General features: G+C 41.5%; 1 protein-coding gene across 2 annotated transcripts in view; it reads right to left on the reverse strand.

Moving 5' to 3' along the window:
- Nucleotides 1-12,420, reverse strand: part of LYN (LYN proto-oncogene, Src family tyrosine kinase) — a 94,637-nt gene that overhangs the window by 28,178 nt on the left and 54,039 nt on the right. For both annotated transcript variants that reach the window (XM_048840706.2, XM_048840705.2), the window contains exons 9-10: nt 6,594-6,776; nt 5,207-5,283 (exon numbers count right to left, since the gene is read on the reverse strand). In XM_048840706.2, coding sequence (XP_048696663.1) covers nt 5,207-5,283; nt 6,594-6,776 — 260 coding nt within the window. The remainder of the gene's footprint in view (nt 1-5,206; nt 5,284-6,593; nt 6,777-12,420) is intronic.

Consider the following 12,420-nt stretch of genomic DNA (forward strand, 5'->3'; position numbering starts at 1 on the left):
TGATGGCAGTCTACAGCTCTTCAGAAACGTACTCCAGGTTTGGTTTTGGTTTTTACAACTTATTAAAGAGGACTTTTATAATATTTATTTTCATTTTGTATCAATGTTTATGTTAAAGAGGTGAGCAAAAACTTGGGCAGGGAAGGCTGCACTGTATTCTTCTAGCTTTGGTCAGCTGCTTTGTATTCTAAACAGAGCAAAACGCCCACACAAAACTAAGGAAGATGAAACCGAGTAGTTTGTTGGGCAATCATTTACCAGAATGTAATGTTACCCACCAAAAAAAAAGGAACAGGAAAAAAAAAACCTGAGACCTCTAATGCTGGATAGGAGTGATGACAAAATAATTGCTACATGTCTCTTCCGGTTTATTTTATTTTATTCCTACTGAAAAAGGGTTAGAACATTGACTCAAGATTTTGGGGATTTTTGGTTTGTGTCTCTCATGAACAGGAGTTGGTTCAATAAAAGACATCATCTCCTCACCATGTCTCTCTCAAATCCTGGGACCAACACAGCTACAATTACACTGCATAGAACAATGAATTTACAAACTCGGACTGGGTGGTTAAACAGGTCTGAATAAGATTATTTTTACAATAACGATGCTTTGAACATTTCAAAATGGAGGACCGAGCACATTCAGTAGGAATTCTGTTAAGAGTTATCTATGCAGTTAAAGATGGATGCTGTATGTGTATGCAGCTAGCTAACTGCAGTAAATGGTTAAAGGAATTTGGAAACTCAGCTCTTGAAGCCAAAGGAGATTATAAAGTACACTGGGTCACTAGCTTTGGAGCAAGAGGTTACGGAGCTTGTAAACACAAGCACATGTGAGCTCTGAAACTAGGGAAATGTCATCACCTGGCAACTTCAGGAGCCCATTAGCTTAGGATCAAGCATAAGATCCACTAATGAAGCAAATAGAGCTTGTTAGCTGTGCTAGTTAACATTGCTATGCAGGAAGCGGTTGTCAGCTGTGAATGGAGACAGGAGAGCATAAACATTCTGCATGCTGATTAGCTTCGGACTGTTATATTAACAAGGTTTGCTAGCATAGCTTGCAAAAGGAGGTGGTGGAATATGTACAGTTTCCAAACTGATGAATGGAGACTAAAGAATGTACGGCACCTTGGAATTGCTCAATAACATTGCTGACAAGCAGAAGAGTTTACAGGAGGTGGTACTTCTTGTAAATTGCATTAGCGACTGAGTTCCAGACTAAGGAAATTGTCAGCTGATGTGTTACTAGCTGTGCAAGACAAATAGTAGTATAACAAGAAGCTAGCAAGGGAATCTGTGAAAGACAATTCAGTTCTGATTTTTGCTTCTCCATTATTATTCCAAACATCCTTTCTGGCATACTCTACATCTTTGGTGCCCAGTTCTATACTGCTGAATTCAACAAAAGACTCTGTACCCTTTTTTTCCTCTCCTGCTGGTAATAGCTCACCATACTTGATTACTCTTGTTACAGTGTGTATGGTAACACCCATTGTTTCATGTTCTCTATGTATATAAATCTCCCCACTGTATTTTCCACTGAATGCATCCGATGAAGTGAGCTGTAGCTCACGAAAGCTTATGCTCAAATAAATCTGTTAGTCTCTAAGGTGCCACAAGTCCTCCTTTTCTTTGTACCCTGTTTTGATGTTGGTGCTTAGTAGCATCAGTTGTAGGTAAAATTGAAAAACAGATGCCTTTATAACAAAACACTCTGGTTTCACACACTCATGACACTCATCCTTAAAAGCCAAAAATCTCTGTGATTGGACTCTAGCAAAAGGTGATTTTCCCCACCTCCTCCCTCCATCCTCCTCAAACAACCCCATCACCCCCACAACCTGGAACATGGACAGCACCCTTCCAGAGGGTGAAGGTAAAATTTTCCCATTTTAAAAATTTCTAATAAATTTTCTTTAGGCAAAGCTAAAGCAAAAACGACTAAAGATTTGAACTTTGTATAGACTTAGTTCTCAGTGAAGAGTTGCAAAGTTGCTTGTTGTTTCTTTTTCATTTCATTTTTTTATTTGACAAAGATATGACTGTTTTAAATGTGTGTGCTAAGGATAGGCAGCAGAAAGTTTCCTGAAGTCTACAGGTGACCACTAAAACAAAGGTGCACTGGGCATGCGTGTACTATGAAATATGTGTTTAGCTATTATTATTTGGGGGTGGTTCAATGAACTTACATGCTCTGCTAACAAAGCAGCAGAATTATGGCTGTATTATTAGGCTCTAGGTTTAGAGATCAAAATAATTGTACATGTGAACCAAGCCAGAATTTCAGCTCAGGTCTCCTACAGCGAAAGCCCAAAGTTTCCATTTAAAACAACAAGCAAATCCAAGGGCAACAACCCAAACCAAGGTCTGCTGGCTAAACTAATCTTTGATGTGATTCCACTGGCTTCAGTACAATTACAGCAGGTGTGAATTTAACTGTTTGCTTGAAAGATGCCAGCTATTAAAGTTAGGCCTATTTTAATTAGATGTTTTGGTTTTGTTTTGTTCCGTTTTAAAAAGAATCTGAAACAACCAAAACACTATAACCTCTGTAGATCTAAATCATTCCTTTCAAAGATTGAAGATTTTTTCCCTGAACAACTGTGAATTAAACTTGCAGGGTTATAAAGCCCTGAAAGTGGGGCTTGTGATGGAAATGCCAACTCAATTTATACCAAATAATGCTAAACTAAGTGTTTGGTTTTAAGGACCATTAAGTGCTGTATCTATTTTTGTGCTGTCGGTCGGTCACAATGACCACATCCTCTCTCTTTCTTACACCCCACTATCTGACAGACCATTTCAGATCACCACGACCATTCCTCTGGATGCTTCCTGTTTACTCTCTTCCTGTTGCACCATAAACCCTTGGTTAATTTGTTATTCTGCAATGTGCGCTCGTTCTCTCAAATAGTTTGTGTACACACACACACATGCACAGCTATTTTAGGGTCTTCACAAAACAGTACCCTCCCAAGAGCTGTGCGTTTGTGACAAATGTCAACATGATGCAACAGCAAAGTGATTGTACAAGCACAGAGAAAACCTCATGTTATTGCTGCTTTTTTCTTTTTTGGGAAGCTGGAATAAGCTGGCACAGAACCTGCCAGAGTGGTGTGAATTTGACTGTCACACATAGTTCAAGTCTGTGTCAACCAAAGCAAATGTGCTGGTCTTGGCTTAAGCAGTTAAATGGGAATTTCCTTTTATTTATTTATGTTGAGACACAGCTTTCCAATTTCTTTTCGCTCAGGATAAGCATGGAGATATGAACCAATGCCGGAAGCATAAGCTAATGCACAAAACAGGCACATCCTGAAAAATTTATTAAACATGTTTTTCATACCCCTCCATTCTTAGTACAGTCTGTGTTCTTGAAACCTGAGTTTGTACCACTAGATTTACTGACAGGTTTGCTGTGAAGTTACCATTATTTAAAGCTGAATATCTTAGAAGGTGAACAACACAGTTTGAAAATAAAGTATGTCTGTCTTAGGCCCTAAAGAATGATGATTTTTATTAAAGGACTTTAATCAACAAGTTAGCGTTAGAAATAGTCCATCATCCTTTCCATATTCCAGGTACCGATCCCTATTGTACATTTCTTTAGGTCAGGGGTCCTCAAACTGCGGTTCGGGACCCCTCAGGGGGTCGCAAGGTTATTACATGGGGGGAGGTCACGAGCTGTCAAGCCTCCACCCCAAACCCCGCTTTGCCTTCAGCATTTATAATGGTGTTAAATACATAAAAAAGTAAGTTTAATTTATCGGGGGGCGGGGGGGGGGGGGTGCCCAGAACTGAATACAATATTCCAAATACACCAGAATTCTAATACACCAGAACCTATCCAGTCCATCATCCAATGCCTTTGCACATGCATTCCAAAACTGCATTGGTTTTTTTGGCAGATTATAAGTTCACGTGGGGTTTGATGTTTGCATTTGTGTCTCTGATAGCCTTACCAATTCACATATTTTTCCTCTCCCATACAGTATATGTATTTTATAGTACATTTTCCCATCTACATTATAGTTTTCCAGTTTTTCATTTTATTATTTTCTGCTCTCTGTACGTCCCTTTCTATCTATAAAGTCTAAGTATAAATATATAACTCATACCTGAATAGTTTTTCCTTGAAATTACCCAAAAGAGACTTCCACGGATAGTTCAGAGAAGCTAGCAAACCTGCAGCCACGTTGGACCAATGGTTGTGGAGTAAGGCAGTCCCAAACACGGGTCTGTTTTAAGCTTGGGGCCTACAACTTAATGGCTTCACTGCATTGGCTTGTACCAGTCTGTGTATCCATGATAAGCCCAAATCATATGTATTTATATACTGGCTACGTTAAACTTTTGATTGTCATTACCAATACTGTATTACATTATTTAATATTTCTACTGCCTTTCCTCATGCACTGTAACAAATCAGTACAGCAAGCTACAAAATAAAGAGTCTGTACCAGCCTAACACTCATAAAAAACAATACCCTACCAGAAGCAAACAACTATTGTAAGTTAGTAGCACATGTTAAAACATTCAAAACATGAAGGTGACTTAAGAGCATAAGCCTTATTGACTTTTCAGTGGGATTTTTGGCTCTTAAGTAATTTTGGTGCTTTTGAAAGTTTTACCCACAATGCACAAGGTATCCCATGTATCGTTTGTACCTGGGGGCTGCCAGTTGGTTTAGTAAATCAGGTGTTGGTATTCTGAACCATCCTTCATACATTTCAGTTATCCAACAAAATTACTCCAAAATCAGTTTGAAAGTGAAAGTGATCTATTACACTTAACAGAATTTCTTTACTAGCTGACTCAGCTCAAGGAAAGGTGAAAAAGAATGCATTAGCCCTACTTTAAAGATTTGCAAATGCATGTAATATATGGAACTAGTACTACCCCCTTACAGGTATCTGCTAGAACTGAAAACAATCCTCCCTTCTGCAAACAAAATAGACATATCACTGACAATAAAACTGACATACTAACGTTAACATGTAGCCTTAATCATACACACACTCTGTGAAATATCTATTCTTTTTCTATCTCCCACAAAAATCGCTCTGAACATTATTTCATTACACCAAAAAGCCTTGGAAGTCCACTGTTACAACAACAGATTTTTTCAGCAGTGCCTGATATGAGGTTCAGCCTCCAAGACACTAAATGCTTCTTAGTTTTCTTTATATTATAACCATTTACCTGAGCTGAGAAGTCAATTAGTTTTGGAAGCAGTAATTTACTTCCTTCATCACTCTTCAGAAAATCCAGCAGACTGCCTGTTTCAATGCAGAAAGAATAAATCAGTACAGTTCACAAGTAAAATAAAGTAATAAGTCTATAGCCAGCCTCACTACCTTCTGCATGCTTGAGCTTTAGCGGTCTATGTTTTGTTTTACCATATTTTTAAGTCTGCCACAATTAGTTATATGGTTCTTTACATGCTATAATAACAATGCTGATCCAATATCTGAGTTGATCAACTATGCAGCTTTCTGAGGTGCAAAACTAAAAAGTCAAGCTTCTCCTGAGTTCAACATTGTTTAAGTCTTTTTTTTTATTTGAGTGATTGATTTTTTCCCGTTCTAAGGAATATCAGCAAAGTTGCCCTCAGAGCATCACTCACAATAATCAAGGACAAAATTTTAAAAAGTCACAAAAAGCATGTCTAACTCAAAGGAAGCTGAGCCCTATGGTAGTAAAACACAACTAAAATATCTGTTTACCCAGGACTTGATTCTGCAGCCCTGACTAGCATTGTGTAGTAATTATTCATAAAAGCATGGTACAGTAGTCCTTCCTGTAGGGCCAGTCAACAGGACGTTTCATGAATTTAACTGCGGGATTGCAGCATATGGTTCAAAGCGTTCACCCACTTTGGCAGAAAACATGAGTATTGGATGCATAATGCAAAGTCATCAAGATATTATAAGTGATATGTTTATTATTTGTTAAAAGATTATATGTTTATTATTTGTTAAAAGATTTTTAGAGCTCTTCAGAGATTTCTAAAACGATGCACCTTAAAACACAACATAAGCATAAAATGAAAACTCTTGTCCTCTCTTAAGGTAAATAAAAACATAAGAATGGCCATCCCGGGTCACACCATAGGTCCATCCAGCCCAGTATCTTGTCTACCGACAGTGGCCAATGCCAGGTGCCCCAGAGGGAGTGAACCTAACAGGTAATGATCTAGTGATCTCTCTCCTGCCATCCATCTCCACCCTCTGACAAACAGAGGCTAGGGACACCATTCCTTACCCATCCTGGCTAATAGCCATTAATGGACTTAATCTCCATGAATTTATCCAGTTCTCTTTTAAACCCTGTTATAGTCCTAGCCTTCACAACCTCCTCAGGCAAGGAGTTCCACAGGTTGACTGTGCGCTGAGTGAAGAACTTCCTTTTATTTGTTTTAAACCTGCTACCCATTAATTTCATTTGGTAGCCCCTAGTTCTTATACCATGGGAACAAGTACTTGACCATTTAATATAAAATTAACACAATTATTTCTCCCCTTTTTTGTTATTAGGGATTGATTTGACACTTAATTAAGATGTGCTCACAGAGTCCAACAACTCTCACCTTTTGCCATGAATTCTGTTATAATATAGATAGGTTCCTCTTTGCTGACTACAGCATACAGCCTCACTAACTTGTCATGCTGAAGTGTTTTCATGAGGTTGGCTTCCTCCATGAATGCTTGCACAGACATAGTTCCAGGCTTCAGAGTCTTCACAGCCACTTTTGTACTATTATTATAGTAACCTAAAAAGGAAGGGATTATTATGGCACAGAACTCATTCAGCACAGCGTATTGACTGTGAGGAGAGCTCATAAACCAGGCTGGACTTCATGAATGGTAGAAACCTGGTGAGAAGTGTCCAGACACAGCACAATTAAATTACTTGTAGTATAATCATACCATGTTTTGTAACAAGACATATCAATGTATGGAGAGAGGGTCTGTTAATGATCTATTTTTGCAAGTCATTTACCTGAAAAATCAAATTAAAAATAAAATGATCACTCTCTATATTAAGGTTTCATTTATAAATAGTTCATAAAAGGTAAATAAATGATCAATAGATAGTTTAATTGCAGGGATCGGCAACCTTCGGCACGCGGCCCATCAGGGAAAGCTGCTGGCGGGCCAGGCCGGTTTGTTTACCTGCAGCGTCCTCAGGTTTGGCTGATCGCGGCTCCCACTGGCTGCGGTTCACCGTTCCCGGCCAATGGGGGCTGCGGGAAGCAGCGCGGGCCGAGGAACATGCTGGCCGCCGCTTCCTGCAGCCCCCATTGGCCTGACTGCTTGTCAGGTGATCTTTTGCCCGGGATATGGGGGGATTTTGCTTTCCTTAATTACTTTAAAAGTATGTTAACGCCCAAGAATAAAGGGAAAGTCCTAACAAGCCTCCCTGCAAACCTATATTAAGGCCAGACAGCGCTTTGCCTTAATTCAGTATCAGTGCTGCCCTTACGACTACTACTACATTAAAAATGTACAAACAGCATCAGCTGGAGAAATAATTTGGTATAAAATAAGTATATGATGTACTGAACTGAGATTTCATGAAATATGCTAATTACCCGTATATCAATGTACAAAGATTAGTACATGGATAAGGAAGATAAAGGAATATTTTTTGATGGAATCAATGTATAATATTCTTAATACATAAACTTTAGTGATAAAGTAATATTTTATTCAGGTGTAGCAATCTTTAAAAGCCTGTGTTATTTAATTTTTACTGAAGTGAGATAAATAAAGTCTCCTTCTAAACATGCCATTCTTAACACAAGTGCACTAATAAAACCAGACCACATCTCTTTGTGATGCAATCTATATATTTCAACACTGAAAAAACATGTACAGGAAGAGGTAAACTTTCATGACTCGGCACACCAGCTACATTTCTCTACCCAACAACAATCTGCACAATTTCAACACAGTTTGTGTGTCTACCTGAAAGTCAGCAACTCCTTAATCTCTACTTAAACTCCCTTACGCATTAGTAGAGTGACTGTAAATCAGAGCTTGTCTACATGGTCAGTTAGTTCATGGCAAGCCATTATGTAAATCTGCAGTGCACTAGCTTCCCATGTACTAACTCTGTGCTTTCCACACTAAGCCATACTCCAGGACTTTTAATGCACTGGTGTGGCGTTTATGTGGCAAATTAGTGTGCAGCAAAGTGGTGTGCTGTTGATTCACCCTGACCTGCAGCACACTAACTCACTGTGTATACAGGCCCTCAGTCTGTTTTGCACAGTGACGAGCCACAAGAAAGTGAACGTTAAAGAAGGTGGGGGCTACTTCACCTTACATCTTTAACTGGTTCCTTCTTGTATAAGTTAACACGCACTTAGACTCTCTACATGTGGGGAATGTGTAAGTAAAGTAAGTAAATCCAGGAGAATCTGAGTGTAAGAGGGGCAAAATTAATCTAAGGAGATCTGACACCATTTTATGTATCACTTCTCAATTGGATACTACAATATTTTTTTTTTAAGTTTTCATTTCATTTAACATTTTCAGTATGAGATAAAGCAGTAATTTCATTATATAGCATGTGTGGGTAGTAACATGAGACTTTCATTTGCTCTGAAAATACAAGTTATTAGTACACAGAATAATTAATATAAAAACCCTTAAGAAGCCAGATTTGTAAAGTTAGACATGAGCAACTATGTACTTACACTGAAGTGCATGCCTCACTTATGAGTGCAAACATCTAATATTTGTGCACAAATTGCAAAGCCATGGGCAGGCAAAGATATTCAATTAGTGTGCCTGCAAATCTGCCTGTCCAACTGTGTGTGCCTAAAGCTGAAATCCTACTCCAGAATATCCACTATTTGAAAGGGCAGGAGGAAAGAACAAAGCTTCAAAAATATCACTGAGAATTTGGATAAAATTTTCACCCAATTGAAATCAATGGCAGTTTCTTCATTTACTTTGAAGGAGCCAGAATATAACCCATTCTATTTTAAGGGGCCCAATATTTGTACTAAAATTAAAGGTCATTAATCTCCACTAGTTCTTTGTGTCACTCGAGTGCAGGGATTCAATAAAAATATTTAATTCTATGTATTGACGGTATGTGGCTTCATTAAAATCCCAAGTACTTCAGACTGTAAACTTAAAATCAGCACTGTAATATACACTAATAATGACTGTCCTCATGCTGTGTATTCATTTTACAACAGGCTCTGATTTCATATATATGACTGCAATCTTGTAAAATCAACTACTACATATGCAGTATTCAGAGTAGCGGCCGTGTTAGTCTGTAACTGTAAAAAGAAAAGAAGTACTAGTGGCACCTTAGAGACTAACCAATTTATTTGAGCATAAGCTTTCGTGAGCTACAGCTCACTTCATCGGATGCATTCAGTGGAAAATAGAGTGGGGAGATTTTATATACACAGAGAACATGAAACGTATGCAGTAGTTGCACATAGAAAAGACACTTTCTTAGAGCATGGCTACACTTGCAGATGTAGAGCACTTTGAGTTAAACCAGCCTTTGGAGAGTGCAGTAGGGAAAGCGCTGCAGTCTGTCCACACTGACAGCTGGCGTGGCCACATTTGCAGCACTTGCAGCAGGTTTGGGAGCAGTGCATTATGGGCAGCTAACCCAGCATGCAAGTGACTGCAACGTGCTTTTCAAATGGGGGGGTGGGGTGGGGTGGAGTGGAGTGGAGTGTGACAGGGAGTGTGTATGTGGGGGGAGAGAGAGTGGGTTTTTGGGGGGCTGAGAGCACGTCAGCATGCCGTCTTGTAAGTTCAGACGGCAGCAGGCCCCTCCACCCCCGCCTGTCTCTCTCTCTCTCTCACACACAGCATTCCACACTAATGGCTTGTTTTGTCTCGGAGCAGATAAGCAGCGGGCTGTCAGAAATGGAGCTTTGAAAGGGCATATCCGCATTCCTGCAGTGATTCAAAAACAATGAGAAGAGTGGCCACTTGACTTAAGGGGACTATGGGATGTTTCCGGAGGCTGATCACAGCGCAGTAATGCAACACCTCGTTCACACTGGTGCCGTGGCGCTCCAGCGGGGGCGCAGCAAATGTTATTCCACTCGCCGAGGTGGAGTACCAGCAGTGCTCTAGCCGTGGAGACAGAGCGCTCTACGTGCCTTACCAGTGTGGACGGGTAGTGAGCTAGTGCGCCCGGAGCTCCTTTATTGCATTGTAACTCGCAAGTGCAGCCAAGCCCTTATTCTGCTTCCATTGAAGTCAATGGGTATTTCCCTTCACACTCCCAGAGCCAAATCCTTGTTCCTGACAAACACCTGAACAATTTTTTGACTCTTCCACCACAAGGTATAAGCTTATTTTCATTAGGAGACTTGACGACAGGTAATCTATATTGAAAGATATTTTTTCCTATTTAGACTTTTGTTTAGTTTCTAACATGCAGTGTGTGAATCTAGGAAAGCCCTGCTTTTTCCAGGGTGTGTGTTTAGTCAGGGTTCCTTAGTCTATCTATCTATCTGAGGTCCTTACATTATGGTAGTGTTTGAGTACCTTACACTCGAATGTGTATTTGTCCTCACAGCACTCCTGTGAAGTATGATTATCTCTGTTTTACAGATGGGGAACTAAGGCACAGGGAGGCTAAGTTTACTTGCAATAGGGCACAAAGGAAGTTTGTGGCAGAGCAAGGAATTGAACCGACATCTCCGAAAGTCCTAAGCTAATGCCCTAACCACCACATCGTCTCTCCCCTCCGCTCCAGAGAACAAAAAAGGAACTCTGAAAGCAGGCTTAAGGCCTGTCACATTGTATAAAAAAGTTCACTTGAGATTATAGGAAAGACTGTCTTTTGAACAGCAGTCAAAAAACATGAAACAAGCACTTCAAGATGACCTGTTAATGTAATTAAGGGTCAAATTCTTCCATTAGATGTGCAGGCACATGGCTCCCATCTTTATGTAAGCGGGGGAATAGTCCCGCTATTGTGGGAAACTTTTCTGGCTTCTGCACTACCCTGGTGAAGTGGGCTAGCGAAAGGATCTGAGTCCTCACTCCCACTTACTTTACCCAGTGGCCTCCCTGCCCTTGAGGACTCCCCTTCCACTCTCCTCTCTGGCAGAGTCCTCGTAACCCCAACAAGGGTGGGCCCAGGATTCCTCGGTGGCTCGACCCCAAACCCTGCTGCGGTCGCCTAGGACAAGGGCTAGGGTATCCCCACTCCGGGGTACTCTCTCTGCACTGGGCACTTCTCTGACGCACTGACCATTACATACAAGTAAAAGCAAATGCAAGTTATTTAATCAACAATTAATTTTAAAAAGAATAAGGAAAAATGAGAAAGGTTAAAGGGAGCACATCAACCCGCTCTGTGGCAGGGAACATCACAAACAGTGTCTCTGGAACATCAGGGCAGTTCACAGTCTGTTCCTTGTAAGTCTCAGGCCCCCTTCTCAGGCCCTGGCTGTGCCGCAGGGATGTTGTGGGTTGGACACTTGCTCTGGTGGTGGCCTCACGCTCTCAGGCTCTAAGTGGTAGGACCCTTTTTCCCTTGGGTCATAACCCACCTGTCGGGGTTATGACCCAAGCCTGGCCTGCAGAGCCCCTTGGCTGAGGTGTCTCCCTGTGCTGGGCCCCCTGCCCAGGGTCCCCCTCGCTCTCCCCAGCTGCTCACCGCACCCAGCTCCGGACTGCTCCAGCCCCAGCTCCACCACTCTGTCTCTGCCTTGCTGCTGCTGCTCTGCCTCCAGCTGCCTGGGCTGCTTCTTTGGCCCCTCTGGCTCTGGTTGCTACAGCTCTGCTCCCAGGACAGGTCTGCTCTGCAGGCTGCTTCTGTGACTCTGCTCCCAGCACTGACCTGCTTCCTGGGCTGCTTTTCTGGCCCCTCTGGCTCTGGTTGCTGCAGCTTTCTTCCCAGGGCAAGTCTGCTCTCTCTGGGCTGTGCCTCTGGCTTTGGGGCTGCAGCTCTGCTCCCAGCACAGGGTCTGCTCTCTCTGGATCTGGCACAGCTCTGCTCCCCAGCTCAGCTCAGCCCCACTCTGTCTGACCCAGGCAAATCCAGATCACACGGAGGACGGGACCTCCCTGGCCTCCTGACTCCCTGATTAGCCTGCCTGCCCTGTCATTCAGGCTGACCTGAAGCATTGGCCTCTCCCCATTGTACCTGGGGGCTGTCAGTGTCAGGGTCCTGATTCCCCATCTACCCTTCCCCATTTTTAGTACTGGGAGCTAGCAACTAAAACACGCCCACTGAATGTTAGTAAGGGGGCAACAGTCCCCTTACATTTAGGAAAATTGGTCTGAAATATTCTTCTCAGCTAAAAGAGGATAATGCTGCATTTTAACAATTTCTGCTATATTGAAACAAACATGGCAATCACTTTGGATGATAGGATTAGGATTCAAAATAATTATCACAAAATGGAGAAGTGA

The sequence above is a fragment of the Caretta caretta genome, chromosome 2 (assembly GCF_965140235.1).
Source record: "Caretta caretta isolate rCarCar2 chromosome 2, rCarCar1.hap1, whole genome shotgun sequence".
Lineage (NCBI taxonomy): Eukaryota > Metazoa > Chordata > Testudines > Cheloniidae > Caretta > Caretta caretta.